Genomic DNA, 20,117 nt, shown 5'->3' with positions numbered 1-20,117 from the left:
TGCTGGCGTTAAAACTGGAACACAGGAAGGGTAAGCTGGGACGAAGTGAGAGAGTGGCATGGACATATATACACTACCAAATGTAAAATAGATAGCTAGTGGGAAGCAGCCGCATAGCACAGGGAGATCAGCTCGGTGCTTTGTGACCACCTAGAGGGGTGGGATAGGGAGGATGGGAGGGAGAGGCAAGAGGGAGGAGATATGGGGATATATGTATATATACAGCTGATTCACTTTGTTATAAAACAGAGACTAACGCACCATTGTAAAGCAATTATACTCCAATAAAGATGTTAAAAAAAAACAAAACTGGAACACAAGGGCTAGTATATAAGCATCGATAAACAAGACACAGAGATGTTTAGGGACATTCTAAGGAGAAAAACCATGCGTAAAAAGACAAAAGCGTAAAGTAGAAAATGAGTTGAACATCAGAAACTGTTTCACAAATGCTATCGAGGTAACTACAGCAGCTACAAAATGTATTGTTCAGTTAATCCACACAAATAGGAGACTTTCAAGTATGAGTCAGGGGATATCTTTTCACTCTTTGATGATTGATGTCCACAAAGGGAGCACAGCGCGGCCAGCGGCGGTCTACGGCTATGGCACTGCCGCGTGCGCATGCGCCGCCGAACAGGGGGCACGCTGCCGGCGCCAAGAGGTTCCAGCTCTGCTCCTCCGCAACCACGCGAGGGCCCGAGGATGAACTTTCCATCAATAATAAATTCCCCGGCCTCACGTGCTATATTTGTCTTATGTGAAGTAACAGATTCCCCAAAAGGATGAGCGAGGCGAGCAAACTGACCAGCCTTTTTTTAATCTGCTCTTGCGGTGCGATAAACCTCCCAGCGATTGTGTTATCTAGGATAAGTATGTGGATGACAGTGTCCAATCCAAGCTTTCCTTTCCTTTTCCCTGGTTGGGTGAAAACGAAGAGAGGGGCACAGGTGAGGGGTTCCTTTCGCCCCTACCCGCTTCCCGCTTACACACTATTGAACTGTCTTCCTCAACTCTCCAATGAGCTAGTGGAAGAAAGATACAATCACCAGACTCCACACTTCCACTGACATTTAAAGGTCAAGTCTCCTTGTATTGTACATAATGATATCTCCCTCCCACATGTGTGAAAAGGACGGCTGTGAGAATTACTGGAGGGAGGGGGGAACCTTTGAAAGTTCACTGGGGCAAAAGGACTCGATTTAGTGGCATTTTGCCGGAACACTTAAGCTGAGGTAGCTTGTTTCATAAAATAAGAAGTTTAAGGAAAATGAAAATCAAAGAATGAATTCATCCAGCTATTGTTTTTCACCTCTGTTCTTTACTTATTTTAATATGGTTACCCTCTCAATAAATAAAGACTGCTTAAAGAACTGGACCAATGCCCTAAACAAGATCCGGTTTTCAAACTTTATCTTTCAGAGCAGAGATTTTTTTTTGACTGCTGGGCCCTTAGTGCCAAAGACCAGGTGTTACCTCTGAAAGAGATTCCATCTGTGGGAAAGCCATTAGGCCTAGCTCTGTTTAAACTTCCCCATCTAAAGGAAGAATTTATTTTGGAAGAATCACATATTTAGCATGTTATTCCTTTAAAAATGTACTTCCTCTGCCCCCAGAGCTCATGGAAACCTCTTCATCCAAGAGCTAAAAGCATCCCAAGGACATTCTGTTCACTCCACAGCGTTCTCACTTCAGTTCCTTCATTGTGTGAACTTGCTGGTGATCCCTCACGTCCGAAAATAACTAATAATTTCAATTTATTGTTTATTGTTTACCAAATGTCAGGCTGGGCTGACTTACATGATTGCATTTGATCTCTGCCAGTCCTGCAGGGCAGTGACTATCTGTATTTTACAGATGAGGGGACAGAGGTTCAGGCTGGTTTTGCAACTGTTACCAAGGGTTACCAAGATTGCCAGTGGCTGCCCGGGGACAGAAACCTAGGTCAGCCAGACCCGAATCCACACAAAACTACTCTAGGGATGATGTTATTGTCTTTACTGATGAAGTAGGTCAAATGCATTGTGCATCTACTTCCGATAACATAATGATCACAGGATTTGTCTTCAGAGCTACATGTCTGACCTTTCACCCCAATGCAGTAAAATTGATGGAGAGATTAAAGTGATTTAAAATTTTGTGAAGACATAAAGAATTTCCATGTAGGGACACAAGAGGGCACTCTAACCTTCTTTCAGTTGAGGACACAATTTTTTTTTTTTTTTTTTTTTTTGTGGTTAACACAGCTCTGAGCCTTGAATCCCAGTGCTGGTTCTGCTCTGATCACTTGTATGAACTTCAGCTTTTAGGTTCAGACTGTAGCTCAACTTCTCCCTTTGCAAATTTAGGAAGGGGGGTGAAGTGAGCTCTAGGGTCTCTTCTATCTAAAGAATCCAAGGATTCTAACTCATTAACAGCAAATTAAAGGAATATATGACCCTATTTTAACAAGGATTATTAATCACTGCAAAGAAGTAAGATACGTTCCTTTCATACTTGCTACACTTAAGATGAATATGTGCTTATAGATTTAACTTACCATATTTGCAAAAAGCAAATCATTCTCAAGCCTGACAGTGGTATTTATTTACTTTTGGCTCATCTGAGAATTTTGTCAAATTGCTGGAGAAATTCTCTCCCGTCACACTGACTCAGGTTGGCCAGTGATGAATCTGTACTATGCCTGACTGAACACATTGGCCAGTAGCTCATTTCTCGTCTAGCATTTAGGTGACAGTTCCCTTCACTCCAGAATGACTGGCATTTCATTGCTTTGTGGGACATTTCTATGGAATTTATTGTGGGGACTTTGAAAAAAAACACCTTCCTAATCACCTAGCTTGGGTTGAAAGTTTTCACAGAGAAGGGTTACTTTAAGATTCATTTGACAAACTGCTGAATGTCTGAGATCCAGGGAAGCTCCTCAGCGAGATCCCCTCAAAACAAGAAGGGTTTTTCTCTTTCCTGGTAATGGAGGACTAGGCCAGGAGCTCTGAGGGGAAAGGGAAAAGGAACAGGGAAAATCTAACAAGTAGCAGCGTAAATTACACCAAACGATGGGTTTAAAGGAAATTTGTACATTACACACAGCAGGGGAAGGAGAAGGAAAACACACCCACCCCCGAAGTGGAGTGTTCTGACAAGCACATGCCTGCTAAAAGCCTCTGCTGGTCTTTCCACCTCGGAGAGGCAGAAAGACGTCTTCCCTGCTGGAGGCTTGCTGGGCCATTACTACACAATCCACTTAAACCACTGGGCTGCTTTTGTTCTCAGTCAATAAAAAGCCTCCTAGACGTTTGGTCTTGAAAAATAAAAGTGGCTTGTTCAGCTGGAACAGGTTAGCAGGCAGTCCTTCAAACACAACCATCCTCATGGGCGCTCAGGCATTAGGGGCCTGGCGTGGAAACATATGCCTCAGATGAAAAGAACACTGCTCTTTATTCCAACCAACACAAGGAACTGAAGTTACAGCCCAACACTAGGTCAGTCTCCAACTCTATTCAGATGCAATTAAATGAATTTGGCAAGATGAAGTTTTTACAATCCTAGGATTGTTATCAGGATTTCTGTTGCAATTTGCTTATCTACTGTGTCCCTCAATTTCTTCATTTGTAAAATGGAGATAATGTTAGTACTTACATCACTGAGTTGCAGAGATTAACTGGGTTCACATAAATCAAGCAGAGCATATCCGGCGCCTAGCGAGTGCTTTATAAGTGTTGTATAAGTAAGCTCGTCTTCTGCCTATTATCATCATTATTATTATTACTATTACTACTAAAGCCTTGGGATACCTTGAGAAGACTCTGCCATGCAGTTATAAGATTTTGTCTTACTCTAGGCACTATTACTCACTCTCTCTGTATGTCCCACTTTCTCTTTAAATTAACTAGAAATATCTGCTCTTTAAATTCTTTGTAGATATTTCAAGATTTCATGTCTCTCCCCTCTCTCGCTCTCTCCCTTTTTTCCTTTGAACCACTCTACAAGTATACAGACACTGAGTATACAGAGATGACAAAATACAGTTGTGTATAGCGGAAAACAGGTCCTGATGGCATATAACGTGTTTCATTATGGAGGTGTGCACAGAAGTAGTTCTTGAGCTGTTTCTTGCAGGATGAATTGTAATTGGCCAAGTGAAGTGGGCGGTATTGGGAGGGTGAGTGATACGGTTGAGGAAGGAGCATGTTTCAAAGACTGGAGATATGAAAAGAGACAGCCTATTCTCTTCCAGGGTGTTCTTTAGGCCTTATATTGATTGTCACTGGTTCCCCAGAGTCTATGAGATAAGGCCTCAAGTGCTCAACAGCACGTTGAAAAGCTCTCTCAGTCTGTCTGTCCAGTGCTTTCCCATTTCTTCCTCCTGTTGCTTCTACAGTAGGCCATGGCAGCCCTTCTCTGTTCCCCGAAGCGGCCCTTGCTTTCCCATCTCTGATTTTATTCATGTGGTTCCCTCTGTCTGGAATGTCCTCCCCCCTTTTCGGAACCCCCATCCCTCAGTGCCGCTCAGGTGCCCTCCCAGAGCAGCTGTCCCCTAACCCCTGCCTGGAAGTAACCTCTCCCTTCCACTGGTCCCTGGCAGTTTGCTCGCTCCTTTACTGTGATACTCAACCTCATTCTGCTTTTGTTGGTTTTACTTGAAACTTAGTATCTCTCCTCCAAGATTATAAACTACACCTTGTTAATTTTTTTTAAGATTTCCTATAGTTACCTAGTATGATGCTGTAGGATCAAAAAGGATTGCTAATAATAATAGATATATATCCAATATATGCTTGTTTTGTACTAGGCAAAATTCTAAGCCCATTGTAACCATCATCTTACTTAATTCAACACATCGGTTGTGTAGTAAAAAATTTACCCTTGCCCAAAGAGGGGTCTGGTCTTTGTCCTTGGCCTCTGGGAGGTAATCTCTTAAACCCTTGGAATACCCTACCTGATAAGAGTACCTTTGTTTACCTGAGAGCTTTGGGACCACATCAAAAAGTCTAAGGATGAGATTTATGGTGAGGGTTTTGAGTCATGTGGGAACAGGCTTGACCTCTGGGGGGCTGGATGCTGAGATCAGCCATTTGGACCCTCAATAAAGACTCTGGACACCAAGGGTCGGGCTAGCTTCCCGGATTAGCAATACTTTGTGCCTATCATCACACATCAACACCAGGACAGCAGCACTGTCCACAACTCCAGGGTAAAGGGCAACTGGAAGCTCCACATTTGGGATTTCCCTGGACACTTCATGTGGTTGATTGTAGCTGTAATAAATAGCAATTGAGTATAGCAGCTTTCAGTGAGTTCTGTCAGTCCTTCTAGCAAATTATCAAACATAAGAGTGACCTTCAGGACCCCCAAACTTGCAACTGGTGTCAGAGTGAGGGTGGTCTCGTGGACTGTGCTTCCTCTTACTTTGCACCTGTGAAATAAGTACTATAATTATATCCATTTTACAGATGAGAAAACTGTATGACAGAGGATTAAACTTTTTATTTGAGATTACATAACTAGTAGCTAGGATTTGATCCTAGGGCCACTAAAACAGAACCCATATTCGGAATTACTTCTTTTGTGTGTGTGTGTGGGGGGGGGGTACGTGGGCCTCTCACTGTTTGTAGCCTCTCCTGTTGCGGAGCACAGGCTCTGGACGCACAGGCTCAGAGGCCATGGCTCACGGGCCCAGCCACTCCACGGCATGTGGGATCTTCCCGGACCGGGGCACGAACCCGTGTCCCCTGCATCGGCAGGCGGACTCTCAACCACTGCGCCACCGGGGAAGCCCAGAACTACTTCTTTATACTGCCTCCAATGTGAATAAAACTTAAAGATAGATATAAGATAAAAAAATATTAAGAATAGGCATAAAAACAAACATGTCCTTAAAGGCTGAAGATGTTTAGGGCAGCTTTTGTAGAAAAGCATATCATATTATGACTCAGGTATTTAATCTCTATGAATATTGCAATAAATTTGATCTCAACAGATTGTAATTGTGCATATTAAAATATCTCTATGGCCTGAGCTAAGAAGACACTTATTTGTAAAAATATGTATGAGAATTGGGCCTTATGGTTATTGAATATAGCAAAAGATTTGTTTAAAAAAACCACAAAAAACCCTTAGAGTCCTTGGGAACAATCTCATTGTCCCTTGCCTTTCCATTTTAATTACTTGTATGTGACTCAGGTCATAATCATTTGTCTGTGAGCTCACGTGACTCAAGCAGATTTATCTGCTCTTTGCCCTGTGCTGCTCGGAACACTGGTGGTAATTATCTCCATGTCTGTCCCTGACAGCTGACTGTGAGATTTTGAGGGTGGGATCATGTCTAATTCATGCCCATATCTCCATATTTAGTAAGTTTCTGGCATACAGTATGCACTGAATACATGTATATAGAATAAGTGCAAGCATGCTCACTTAAACGTACAGCTGTTTAGAGCGTTGCTTAGGGCAGATGAGCCTAGGTCTCCTGATCCTTTCCCAAACTTCTCTTTGGTCCATTCATCTTCTTTAGATAGGCAAAGTTCACTCTCTGCACCTTCTCTCCCCCAGCACCTGTACATCCCCAGTTCCATTTATCTCTATTTGTCCTTCTAGCTTGAGTTATCTGGGTCGATGAAGAGGGATGTGTTGGAAAACACAGAGGACAAAAATAAACCAGAAAGAATGACTAAAGGAGCAGCTAGAATAAAATGCTGCATTGAACAATTTAAAAGGAAAAGTCCTAGAGAGTAGATTTCCTCCAACTTAAGCCCATGTAAATTATCTTTTAATAACATCTCCTTGGGGCTTCCCATCTCACGCACCTAAATTAGGTCCTTGGGAAAAATCAGCATTTGTAGAGAACTTGACTCCATATGGACAAGTGCAGAAAGGCTGAGGCATCTTTAGGCTATATAAAATATGGCCAACATGGATCCAAGGTTCAAGATCAGGGGACTGCTTAGCAGTTTTCCAAACCAAAGAATAATATCTTTAAAGCTTGCCAAGCCAACGGGATAAACTTGACCCATCATACTTGATTATTTTCCATGGGGCATGTGGCAGAGTATGAATTATAGCCATTATACTGTCAGCAAAATCTGAGAGGGCCATGTGGCCAATATAATTTTTAATCAGTTGCCTATTTAATTCATAATTATTCACAGTGCAACAAAGCAACTGTGTTTTGAAGCAAGGCAGAACATTTGGAAGCAGAGGATGTTGATCAACATATTTTTCATGTTCTGAGAAGCCAAGGGGCATCCCACTGTCTGAGGACAGACATCAGCCTGGGAATCCGGAGAGCTGGTCCTGGTCAAGCCCAGCTGGCTAGATGAGCTAGAGAAAACTGAAGTAAATCAGAGGTTCTCAGGATGCTTTCAGACCTGGAATGTTGTCAAATGAAGTCTTTATATATAAAAACAAGTGCAAGTAGAGCTTCTCTGGTTAAAGGCCTGTCCAGACAGTCCCACTTCTGGCCTAGAGGTGTCCTTGCGGGGCTCAATGGGAAGTCAAGCCTCCCAAGAACTCTGCAGGGCATCAAGGTAATTCATTGCCCTAGACAGTCTCTAAATCAGCCCCAACAGCCTAGGATTTATGTCAGTCAAAGGGTTTTCAATCCCATGTATGGGAGGCATTTTATATAGTTGGGGATCTATTTTTCTTTGAAAGACTTTCTCTTCCTTAAATGTCCAACAGATGCTAATACCCAAATAAGACACTGTATAGGTAATTCATTAATAAGAAATTCCTCCTCTAGTTTGCTAATTATCACCCTGCTCTGTCTCTGAACAGATGGCATCATCTTTGGTAAAATAACACCTCACAAAGGGCACTTGGTCATCCTCTGATGAGCCTTCTCAGTTCTGGGATAATCATATTTTAACAACCTTTCCTTTTAACACAAAAGAAAGAACAATACGAAGGTTTAGGGACAACAGGAAAATGTTTAGGGTAGAAGAAAAAGTTAACACTAAACATTCTATTACAAAATTCTCCTGCTTTTACTAACTTGGTGTAACCCTGAATGTCCATGTGTAAAATAAATCGTATTTGATAATGTGGTAATGTAACTAAAAGCTTCCATTTCACAGCTGGTTTGTGGTGTATTGCACATAGCTAACCCCTCCCCCGCCCCAACCCCAAGCTGCCAATACGGTAGGGGAAAGAGTGAAACAAATGACAGAATTCCTGCCGATTAAGCAGAACACTAAATGAGCTTGGGAGGGTCATTTATCTGGGACCAGCAGTTGAAGACAGATTTCCTGAAAGAAGTAAAATTTTAGTTGAAATCCAAAATATATATATATATAAAAAAAATGAAGACACTAAATTCAAACTCAAATCATCTTATACTGAATATGACAGTAGCTGTGAGGGAGGGTAGGGGGTTGGGCAAATTGTAAGATTTAGCTCTGAAATCATTTCCACTGGATGCTACTACGCTTTCTCCCGATTCTGTAATGTCCCACGGGTACCTCAAACTCAGCATGTTCCAAACTAAGCATGCCTGTTTCCTTCCATCACCCTTAAAACTGCTCCCTCTCCTGTATCCCTATTTCTGGGAATGCCATCCCCCTCCTCCCAGCTACCCAAGACAGTTATACCTTCTCTTTTACCCTCCAATGAGTCGCCAAGTCCTGCTGATACCTCCTCCTATATATCTCCTGTGTCTGTCCCTTTTCCTTCCTCTACACTGTCACTATCTTCCTCAGGTCAGTATCATCTTCCACCTGGATGACCTCATCAGCAGCCTAAGTGGTCTCCTTGGTTACAGTACTTCCCAACTCAAATACCTTTTGTGGACTGCAGCCAGAGTGATCTTTCCAAAACACAAAGCTGCTCTGTCATACATCTGTTTAACACCCTTCCCTCACCTGTGAAGGTAAAGCTAAATCACTTTAACATGGCTAGGAGACCTCTCAGTATCTGCCACTTTACTCCTTGCCCCCTCCTCCTTGCTTATGGTAAATAAACTACAATGAACCATTTGGGTTTGTTAAATGGGCCATTTTCTCTCTTCAAGGTCTTCACCCAGATTGTTTCCTCTCCTAGGACACTCCTAGCCTTGCTGCTCTTATCCTGGGGGCTAGTTCCTGTGTATACTTCAGACTGCAGTATATTCATCACTTCCTCCTGGGGGCCTCCCTAGACTCGCAAGTCTTCTTAAGATATCCTTGCTATAGGCTTCTTCCACCAGTAATCTCTACCTCTCATCTTACATAGCATATTGTATTATGACTGATTAAATGTCCATTTCTCCAACTAGACTGTAAGCTTTTGAAGGCAGGAAACATGTCTGTATTGATCGTCACTGAATCACCAGTGCCCAGGAGAGAGCCCAGCATATGGAAGGTCATCAACATATATATATTCAACAGAATGAAAGAAATAATGAATTTCTTAGATTACCCCTCAGCATCCCTAATAACTGATGGGTCATTTTGTTTCTCCGCACCCTTATGCCATTGTTTTAGGGCTGTTAATCTATTCCTGACCAAGTCTTTCAGTGGCTGCTTTTTGCCTTCGGGATAACATTCAATGTTTAATCTTGGCATGATACATAAGGCTCATTAGCCTACTTTCCCAGCTTTATCTCCATTACTTTCTTTAAATGAAATCGATGCTTGGGTTTCCTCAAGGAAACCCTATCTCTCAGTCCTTGGTACCTCTGCATTGTGTCACACTTCTCTCTACCTGGAGCACCTGGATATTTACTAATTGCTCTTTTATGATTCAACCCAAGGGTCATCTCCTCTTGGAAGCCCAATCTACTAAGCTTTCCTCCACCTACCAGTAACGGAATAGGTACAGGTTTTCTAAGTGTTATTGCATCCTATGCATTCTTCTCCATGGTGTTTGAATTTTGGCTTTCCTCTAAGATCAGAACTTGAAGAACAGGGAGAAGAATCCTATTTATCTCCATATTCACCTAATTTAACACAGCACCTTACACAAAAGGGCACTTGATAAATATCCTTTGAACAAATACTTTCCCTTTAAATGAATACATTTTTAAAGTACAGGCAATGAGAACCAAAAGAAGCAAACAAGCACCAGTAATTGTTTTTAGCCAATCTGACACGACGTGCACATGTAATTCTTAGGAGGATCTATATGGACACCTCCTGCCAGGACGATCACTTAAACTCAAACCCAGGGAGGGAGAGAGGGACACTGTCTTCACCTTTATCTGTTCGGCATGTTTTTTTCATCTGGCTTCAACTGTACTTTAAGAATATTGTTTTCAGTATATAAGCCTTCAAAGCGTACATGTTCATAAAATATTCCTCTCAGTCTGCCAGAGTCTAAGATTTCTCAGTCCCATCATTAATGCAGATGCCTTCACACTCCAAGACATTTGCATTACGAGGTACAACTGCTTCCTATTTTTTTCTTTATTTAGATTTCATTAGGTCCGTACAGAGAAAAAAAATACTGACAGACTATCCCCAGAGAAGACATAATACCTTCCAGCCAACAGTTCTAGAATAATTGGAAATTAATTTTTAAAACCCTGTTTTTCTCTTAGAAAATGTCAGCTGCTTAGTAGACAATGAATCCAAAAACGAATGCCGATCTTTCGTAGATAATACAAGCTAGACACCCCCCTGAGAGCAGTGCAGGCCTCTGTGGCCAAACCCATGTGATCTGGGAGCCACCTAGAGATCTCGTAATGCCATCCTCCCAGGTATTGTTTGGGCCTCATGGGCATTCAGCAATATAACCCACATTCCTATAGATGTGAGAAAGTGGAAGGACTCCTACTTCCCCACGTGCGTGTAAATACTCAGACAGATTTAGTCACAGTTCTCCTCCACCTAAGTTTGGTTCTTGACATGTGTTCAAATTCTTTTCACACACACAAATACGCCCACCTATTACAATGTCCATAAAAAAGCCCTTCTCTACAGGCCTGGTTTGAAACTCTAATTAGGGTTAGTCAGCATTTACAAAGGGGTTTGTGCTGCTCCCAAAGGCAAAGTTACAGGAGCGAAAGCATTTCGCCACCATTCCCTCTAGCGTGCCTACAGTTATAAGCTCTTAGAGGCTGGGAAGAGATGTGGAGCCAGCCTGTCACGCAGGGTAGAGGTCAGGTCAGAGCACGTGTCAGAAACCAAATCCTCAGCCTCAGAAGCTCGTCTGAAACAGCAGCAATGCAGGTGACAGCGACAGGCTCCTAGGGTCTGAAATGTCAGTGGGCATGTCTTGCGGAATCTTTATAAAGGCGAAACAACAGCAGGCAGTAGAATTGGGGATCTCTTGAGGGTGAGGCTAAGGTCGTGGCTCAGTGTGTGCGCATTGTGTGTGTGTGTGTGTGTGTGTGTGTGTGTGTGTTGGGTGATGGGTAGTATGTGTGTGTTTGTGTGTATGTGTGGGTGATGCCTATATCTGGAGGGACTATGAAGCTATTCCACGGCTGGGGAAGGAGTTATATATGTAAAAAGATTTGTTTAAAGGAATGCATTTTGTAATATTCCTTCTGTTCATCTGGGAACAAAATGACTAGGTTAATAGGGTAAGTGATGGGGCCAGGAGGAGAGCAGAAGCAAAGTTAGCAATATGGTCCTGTCACAGAGACTTAAATTTTTCCCAAAGGCTTTGGATGGCTGGAGATGACAAAGTTTGACAGCTGAACTAGGGATGGGAGGACAAAGTAGCTAAAGAGGATTTTCTGGCTCTCTTGATCAGCTGCCCTCAGATTGCATTTAAGACTCATTTGGTACTCACATCCTGGGCAACCCTCCACGTAGCCTTCCCTTAACTCGAAGTCCCCTTGAGGGGATGACCATTCAAGTTATCCTGATCTGATCAGACAGAGAACACTGAGCCACAGGGCTTAATTGGAAGGTCAGCTCCTTAACTAGATTGCAAATTACCTGAGGGTATAGACTGCATTTTACACCTCTGTTTTTGTTGTCCATTCCAGACACAGGCTTTCAATAAATGACTATCATGATTAATTTTTTTAAAAGACACATTATTTTGTGACAGACACTGTTCTTAGCGTGCAACATGAATGAATTTAATTCTCGCACTAACCAAATGAGGTAGTGCCATTACTATCTCTGTTTTACAGAGAACACTGAGGCACAGAGAGGTTAAGTAATTTGCCCAAGGTCACAGAGTCATGAGGGGCAGAGCTGGGATTCAAAACCAGACAGTGTGGCTTTAGCATTAATACTCTAAACCAATCCATGATTCTGCTTCTTACAGACATAGGTGATTCCTGAGTTCCTTGTGGCTTTTGTGTGATTGGGGCAGGGAAAGGATCTCAGGAAGTGATGAACCTTCTTAGAAGAGAAACCTACTAACGCAAACACTAAATCATAGCCTCTTTTTATTCCTCACCATGATCACCCAGAGGAAAAAAAAAAAAAAGAAAAACAACAACAAAAACCTATTCGCACTTCAGAGGCCATTTTGGTTCCGTGTGATTTTTTTCTTGATTGGGTCAGCCCTGGTAGATTTAGCTTGGTCCTTGGTTTTCCACAGCCTTAGATTCTGTAGGACAATGAGTCTCTTCTAGGGACAACTCATGGCTCATGATATCCCCAAAGTGAAGCCCACCTAAACTTCTTGTTCCAGAATGTATCTTGCACCCTTTTGGGTCCCCATCTCTGTGAGATGCACCTGATCCAGAAGCAGGATTTGAGTAATGATTCCCTACGTCCTGCCCCCGTAATGATTTTGTCTCCCTGTCGCACATGTGGGGAGTGAGTGAGGGACCACAGGAGAAGAGCTATAGAAATTGCCAAGTGGTCAAAGGCAGGACTGCATAGGAAAAGGATAGGATTCCAGAAAGGTGAAAAAGGAGAGAAGGGAATGTCATCAGCAAGATGAGAGCAGAGAACGCTCCGGGAATTGGAGAGCAGTGAGGAGGTCTGAGCAAGGGCTGACACTGGAACGGGAGAGGTCGGGATACAGGCCAGGTCAGTGGAAGGAAGGGGAACAAGAAATGAGAGCAGGCTGAGGCTGCAGCCAGACAGGAAACATGAGACGCTTACATTTGACAAGGGAAGAAGGAAGGCAGAAGGGATGCAGGGTGAAAGAACTGTTCCTAGGGCAGAAGTGACACAGAGATCTGCTTCTGACCCTTCTGACCATCTTACTCTGCCTGAGAATTTCCATTTCTAATGGGGCTCAGTGATGAGTCTTATCTAGAGCTACGGGAAAATTATGCAAAAGATAACAAGAAATGGATTGGAAAATATTCCGAGTGTTTCATACGGCATTCCCAGAAGGAGAACCTAACCTATCTGTTCAGTTTAGCTCTGATCACAATTGAAAAAGATGGTGGCTGCAAGCCACTTTTCCAGCATCCTTACTTTCCTGTTCCATGCACTAAAAGATCCACTCAGCAGTTACCAGTGACAGAGCTGCTAACCTGTACTAGGACTTAGGATTGTAAAGGGAAATAAGCCATGTTCTCTGTGTACAAGTTGTTCACAGACGATGTAGAAGACAGATACCTAGAAATAACAATGTGTGGAGAAGGGCAATGATAAAGATATTAACAAAGCATTACTGAGGGGCAGCAGAGGGAGTCCTCCAGCCATTTCCCCAATATATCTCCATCCCTTAGCTTAATTGGCTTATTTCAAGTGGAAAGCCCCCTTCCCAATCCTGACCCCCAGGGCACATTCCTTGAAAGTTTTGACCATTTTTCAAATCCCACATCACATGCCATTTTTTCAACAAAGTCGTTCCTATTCTTAAAAGCTGAAATTAATCTTTCCATTCTGTGTTTCTGTAACACTTTATTTACATCTCTGTTATAATATTCACCCCAATTAGTTTTTTAAAATCGTGTATGGTGAAGATATGTATACACATATATGTGTGTGTGTGTAAACCTCTCTATCACTAGGATGCAAGTTCATTTGATAGCTTGATCCGCCTTTGGGTCTGCCACAGGCCTGAGCATCGAGGTTTCTTAAAACGTACTCAGAGTCTGTTTGATTTGAACTACTCTACAGTCGATTTTAGGATGCTAAAGTGAGAAGACCTCGCTTCCTTCTGGCAATTGTGATTCTCTGATTGCACATGCCAAAAATAATTTCTTGTTCTGAAGAGGTATAAGAGAAATGACCTTCAGTCAAAAATGACCCAGTCATTCTTCTATGTTTAGAGGCGAATAGGCAAAAAACAAAAAAAAACCCTTCAAACTAATCAAAGAATTTTTAATTTGGAAAGGACTCTACATTTCATTTAATCCAACATCTTAATTACAAATGAGGAAACTAAGTCCTGAGAAATTCGGATATTTCTACAGTGTCACACAGCCAGAATCAACAATATCAAATTTCAAGACCCTTACGTTCAAGGTTCTTTCCAATAAACCAAATTGTTTACCTTTGTTAAAAAGAAGGGAAAAACATGATTAAAAAAAGAGAGAGAAATAGCACTAAAATATACAGAGAAGAATTCATGGAAAAGCTGTATACATTATTGAAAAATTTTTTCCTATCGGTCCCTTTGTCCATAAAGAAAACCATGCTTTCACTAACATCAGCAAAATTGTTCATAGAGTTCAAAGCTTTCATTTAAAAATCTGACTTTTGCAGTTTCCAGATGTTTTTACCCTTAAGGTCTCCAATTATTCTACACAGTTGGCAGGGAGAACTGTTCTGAGGTTCTTCTCCAAGATATGCCAATATGTTTGGGTGACAGTGGTCATTAACAGGTGTTCTTAACAGTTGTGGAAGTGAAATAATACATCAAGGCTTTGTTGAGAGGTGCAAGTTCACACTTGCTCTCTCCCATCATGACTTAGGCAAATGCAGCAGATGCACTCGGATCTGACATAGTTTACTCCATCCCGGTTCTGCTCTTAATGTCAGAACCCCTGCCTTTTTTCTGCCCTTTCCCACATCACTCCTACCCTACTCCCACCCTGACAGAGCTGACCCAATATTACAGACACCCTGGGGCGGCACACGCAAGCACACATGCACATACAGAATAGGTCTAAGCTCTAAATTTGAATTGAAAACTTACTGGATTCCAATTCCAAATAGGAATAACTTACTGGGTTCCAGTATATATATATATATATGTAGATATATATATATATATAAGGATATATATATATATAAATTATATATTTATATTACAGATACATAATATGTACACACATCTGTGTGTATATCTAGCTAGATAGTGATTTATAATTGCTCAGGCAAAAACCACCTAGTTTTAAAAATTCTTTCATTTGCTGCAGAGGATAGTCTGTGAAAACTGGTTTTCAGTTAGAGAATTCTCCCCCCTCCCCCCAGCTGCTCTGCACTTCCCAAGGCCTCCTTAGGGGCACAGGGACAGTGCGTGGGTTTTGGAGCCAGCTACACAGGGGCTTAAATATTAGTTCTGCTGTTTACTACTTGTGTGATCTTGAGAAAATTACTTAACCTCTCTGGACAATAATTTTCTTATTTCTAAAATGAGGGTGTTCCTACCCATCTTGGAGGTGTAAGGATTTGAGGTAATGTATGCCAGTGGGTGCTGCATGGGACTGCTCAGGAAATAATAGCTATTATGATGAAGGTGATGATGACGGGGAAGAGGAAGAGAGGAAGAGGGAGCAACATGGTGGTCTCCACTTCCTGAATGCTGTCTGTATTTCAGAACCTCTCAGTGAGTCTTGGCAGAACTCGACTGCCAGTCCTTAGCCGGGGAATATTCAGCTTGAAGTAGGGAAGAGAGAGCCAGTGGTGAGGCAGGGGTGCAGGGCTGGGGGAGGAGGGGGCATGGCTGCCACTTAATATGTGATTTTCCTGTCTTGAGCTATATATATATATTTATATATATATACACACATACACTCATGTTCCTTCCGCTGCTGGGAATAAGGCATTCATAGCAATGAGTGCCATCTCTTTTGAGGAGTCAAGGACTTTTTTTTTTTTGCTTAGAAGGACTGGACTTCACAACAGGGTGAACAAATTCCTGTGTTCCCACGGTGTCTAACCACAGAATTTCCAGCAGACCCCACTGTTGACAAACTCTGGCAATTCTAGTAACCGGGAGATACCCTAGAGATTGCAGAACAAACGCCCAGCTCCTTTCTGGAGTCATGGGGTCAGAGTGCACAGCCACACCATGGGCAGAGCTGCTGCTGTGGTTTGAACTGTCCAAAGTACAACAGGAAGGAGGAAGCCCCAGCCTACCCAGACGTGCCCCAATGATAGAGCCATTTAGCGCCTGCCTAAGATGCCATTCTGTTTGCAAACACATACTATTTGCTGTAGCACCTGACAAAACAATTCCATCAGAAAGACATATGACTCATGTTAAAAGATGCCTGTGCAACATTTCAGCGATGACTCCACAGGTGTCAATTAAACATGGAAAAGACCTGTTCTGAAGCATGACCATATGGCATTTCCCAAGGAGCTGTAGTCAATGGCTGATAAAACACAAGTGATCATACCTTTAAAGAGATTTAGCAACCCTCTCCTTGCTCAAAAACAACAAGAGCCCATAAGAACAATGAACCTGGAACCTCCAAAAGAAGAGGCGACTAAGGAAAGGCTGCATCTGAAGCCAGCATGGCTCTTCCTCATGCACAGAAAGCAAAGACCTGGGGTTGCGTGAGGTCGTCTTGTCTGCCACCAAAAAGCAGACTGATCCCAGGGATGGCTGGGAGTTTTTCTGGTAGTCTAGGGGTGAAGTCAATTGTTATGTCTACAGGTGAGAGAAAGGACTGGCAGTGGTCCATTCCCCTGCTCCTGGGAGTGCTCGCCAAGCATCAGAATCTAGGACTTTGCCCAGCACATGAGACCAAGTTCACTGTAGTCCAAACCTCCTTCCCTAGAAACCAAGCTTTAACCAGCTTTTGAATGGAAGGAAGAGGACACACTTAACAAATCTAACGAGAGTGATGTCACAGTACAAAAGCCCCAGGAGAGAGCGAGTGGCTGGTGCAGGAGTGCTTTTCAAGGCTTCGGTTCTAGATCAGCCAGGCAGACACCTGTATATATACACAGACAAAGCTTCAAACACCACCACCTCATCACACCTAATGCCTGCTTGTGATGAGCACCTGCATTCTCAATTTCTGTCTTTTCCAACAACAATAATATGTGTCTTTATACTCAGTCCTAGTTCTGAACCTCTTCTTAAATGCTAACATGTTTCTTGTTTCTCTGCTATGAAAGGTCAAATAAATGAGAAAGGAAATACTTTACAGTGTTAATGTTGATCCAGATCTACAACTGTTTATGACTTTTTACTCATTACCCTTGATCTCTCCTTTTAATTTTGAGTGATTCAAGAAACGCACCCCTCACATACCCTGGCCCCAACATTAAGAAGGTAATGTTCTTAGAGTCAGTCTATCAAGTAAAAACAAAACAAAACAAAAAGACCCAAACAAACAAAAAATGGCGCTTCCATTCTCGAGTCCCTTTTGCCAATGATGCAGCGTACTTAAATCTCTTTACAGCAGCTGCTTCAGTGTTAAGTTTTTAGTTAGAAATAAGAAAGAGGTTTAGTTAAGGTCACTGACAATTATTTTCTCAGCACAATAGAAAAGCAGCCCAACCCATTAACAACACTAAAATGGCAGAAGCAAACACAGTGGGAACAAGTAAGAACAGAAGAATACCTGGGATTGCCAGATTGGAAAGGGGGACGTTGTGGAGGAGAGGAGGGAGCGAGGCCATCCAGTCAGCATTGCAGACCTCCAATGTCTTTGTCCCGCTGGGACTGGGGGAGCAGATGGTCCCCATCCTGAGTTTCCTCCTTACCTTCCTAACTGCTAGCATCCCTTTCTATCAGTCAACGGCTGAGGCTCAGCCCAGGGCCACTCACTCAGCGATCATAATTGCCCGGGCTCTCTAACACTTCAGGGCCACCTTTGTCACACCAGTCTTGCCAAAAGGCCTTTCTGCCGGGGGAGACGGGGCAAAGACGTGGTTTCCTAGCCCCTCAGCACCTGCAGTCCGCACCCTCTCCGGCCCAGCCGCTGTTCCCTTAATCTGCTTAGATTCGGCTCCGTTAAACTTCTTACGTTCCCCCTCTGGAGCCAGGGAAAGGTAGGCCCCTCGAGATAAATCTTACAGAAACTGAACGTCCTACGAGCAGCCACGCCCAGAGCCACTCACACTACAGGTACCCACACGGCAGAAAGACACGCCGGTGGGTCTACATACACGTGAGCGCCCGGACGCACCATCCTCAGCCTGATTTACGCTTTTATGTCTGTCACTGGGCTGGCACATAAGCTGGGCCTGCCTGCTCTCCCTCCACCGGCTCCTCGCACAGGTTCCGCTGCCCTGTGGCTTCCAGAAGGCGCTCAGAAGTGTAACGCAGAAGGCGCTCAGAAGTGTAACCTGCGGCGCCCGGACTCCCGGCGGCCCCGCCCCACACTGCCGGGCAGATTTGCCGGGAGACGCGGCTCGTGATTGGCCGCTGGCGGAGAGCGCTCCGATTGGCCCGCGCCCTCTGAGCGGCGCCCACCCCTCCGCTGCCCGGCCTCCCTTGCTCTGTTACTCCGGCCTTCAAATGTGTAGACGGCCGCCGCTGCAGCCTGCACGCTTGGACCAGTCAGGTCTTGGATCGGACGGGTCTTTCCACGGGCCTTTCACGCTGTCAGCACTCAGAGGTTAAATGCAACCATACGATTCCTTCCTTCTTTCCCCTACACACACACACACACACACACACACACACACACGCACACACACACACACACACACAATGACAATTACACAGAGAGTATTACATTTTCAATAAACCACATAGGCAGCAGAAATATGAGAGGTAAAGAGGCTGAGAGGCTGAGAAAGGTGCAGTATATCATATTTGGACGACAACATCAAGGGCGGTTTGTGTTTCAACCATTACCTAATTAAGATTCTCGTACACACCACTTATTCCCATTTTACAGAGAAGGAAATAATGATACTTTGCATTTTTATTGTCTGTTGTTTGGAATCTTTTTCCAAATTCTTTGTCCCATTTGCTCTTCAGAGTATCCCTATAAGGCAGGGGGGGTTGGTGGTATGACCCCCTTTTCATAGATGAAATCAAAGTTTGGCGGCCTTGTGGGAGCAGTTCATGTGGTGGCACTATTTGGAAATCCCATTTTGGAATGAGATCCTCGAGCCCTGAGGCTTGTAGGCATAGAAACCCATTTCTCTGCTTTCTGCAGTGTTCCCTGCGCTTTCAAATGGTCCCTTTCCACGGTGTAAACTATAGGGTCTTTAATGATAAGAGAATTTTGCACACGGATAATCACAGGAACACCTTGGCAAACAGGCAAATCAAGAAAATCACCCTGACCTTGACGGTGGGGTCCTGGAGGGCTTCAGGCCAGGCAGCGCCTCAGTGACTTAGGAGGGCTTACGGGAAAAGGAAGGAGCAGCCTGTGTGCCAAGAGAAGACTGACGGCTCGTGTACAGACAGACCCGCAGGTCTGCTGATACTGTCACCGAATGGCCCTGCCTCATCTCCAAGGTAAGTACACAGCAGCAATGCAGCTACTTTTCTATACACATAACTGCTGTTGCATAGTGCCCTCTTTTGACATCTTATTAAATTTCCTCTTCTGGGCTATTATTAACATTCATCTAAGCCTGCTTCTTCAGCCTTTTGAGCTGTGTAATATTACCAAAAGTTGTGTTTGTTTGTTTCCTGGAGGAGTATGCCTTGGTTAATAAAAAGAACATCTACACTATTTATCATATAGCTTCTGATTCTTAAAGAGCACTACAGTGTAGTGCTGTACATATTGGGAATATGTCACCTAGCTGTTTTGTTCAATGAAATGCCACCCCCCCCCAATCACACTATAGATTTACTTTTGAAATGTCACCTTTCTGGGCTTCCCTTGAACTTAAAAAAAATTTTTTTTTAAATCTCAACATAAAATTTTATGAAAGCTGCCTAAGGCAAACAAAAAGTATTCTTTAAGCTTTACTGTGGAATGTCAATTTCAGTGACTTTTTTTTTCTTATTTTTCAGCTCTTAATGGAAGGAAGGCACAGAATAAGAAAGCATTAAACATTAGACTTAGAGTCATCATTGTGTGAGAACTTGAAAACAAGAGAAGTGGAACGAGTTCACAATGAGACGTTTTGCACACCTGACAGCTTTCAGTCAAAACTACTTGGTTTGTCTAAGAAAACATTTCA

The 20,117-nt window shown here is 43.2% G+C and overlaps 1 protein-coding gene across 1 annotated transcript in view; it reads right to left on the bottom strand.

Annotated features, from left to right (window-relative positions):
- The window catches only part of PLCXD2 (phosphatidylinositol specific phospholipase C X domain containing 2), a 43,401-nt gene extending 25,299 nt beyond the window's left edge, over positions 1–18,102 (bottom strand). The window contains exon 1 of the mRNA XM_060009879.1: positions 17,588–18,102. Coding sequence (XP_059865862.1) covers positions 17,588–17,747 — 160 coding nt within the window. The 5' untranslated portion in view covers positions 17,748–18,102. The remainder of the gene's footprint in view (positions 1–17,587) is intronic.
- Positions 18,103–20,117: the final 2,015 nt, after the last annotated feature.

The sequence above is a fragment of the Delphinus delphis genome, chromosome 4, assembly GCF_949987515.2.
Source record: "Delphinus delphis chromosome 4, mDelDel1.2, whole genome shotgun sequence".
NCBI classification, from domain to species: Eukaryota; Metazoa; Chordata; class Mammalia; order Artiodactyla; family Delphinidae; genus Delphinus; species Delphinus delphis.
The sequence above is the reverse complement of the archived record's forward strand: the minus strand, read 5'-3'. Positions and strand labels throughout refer to the sequence as shown.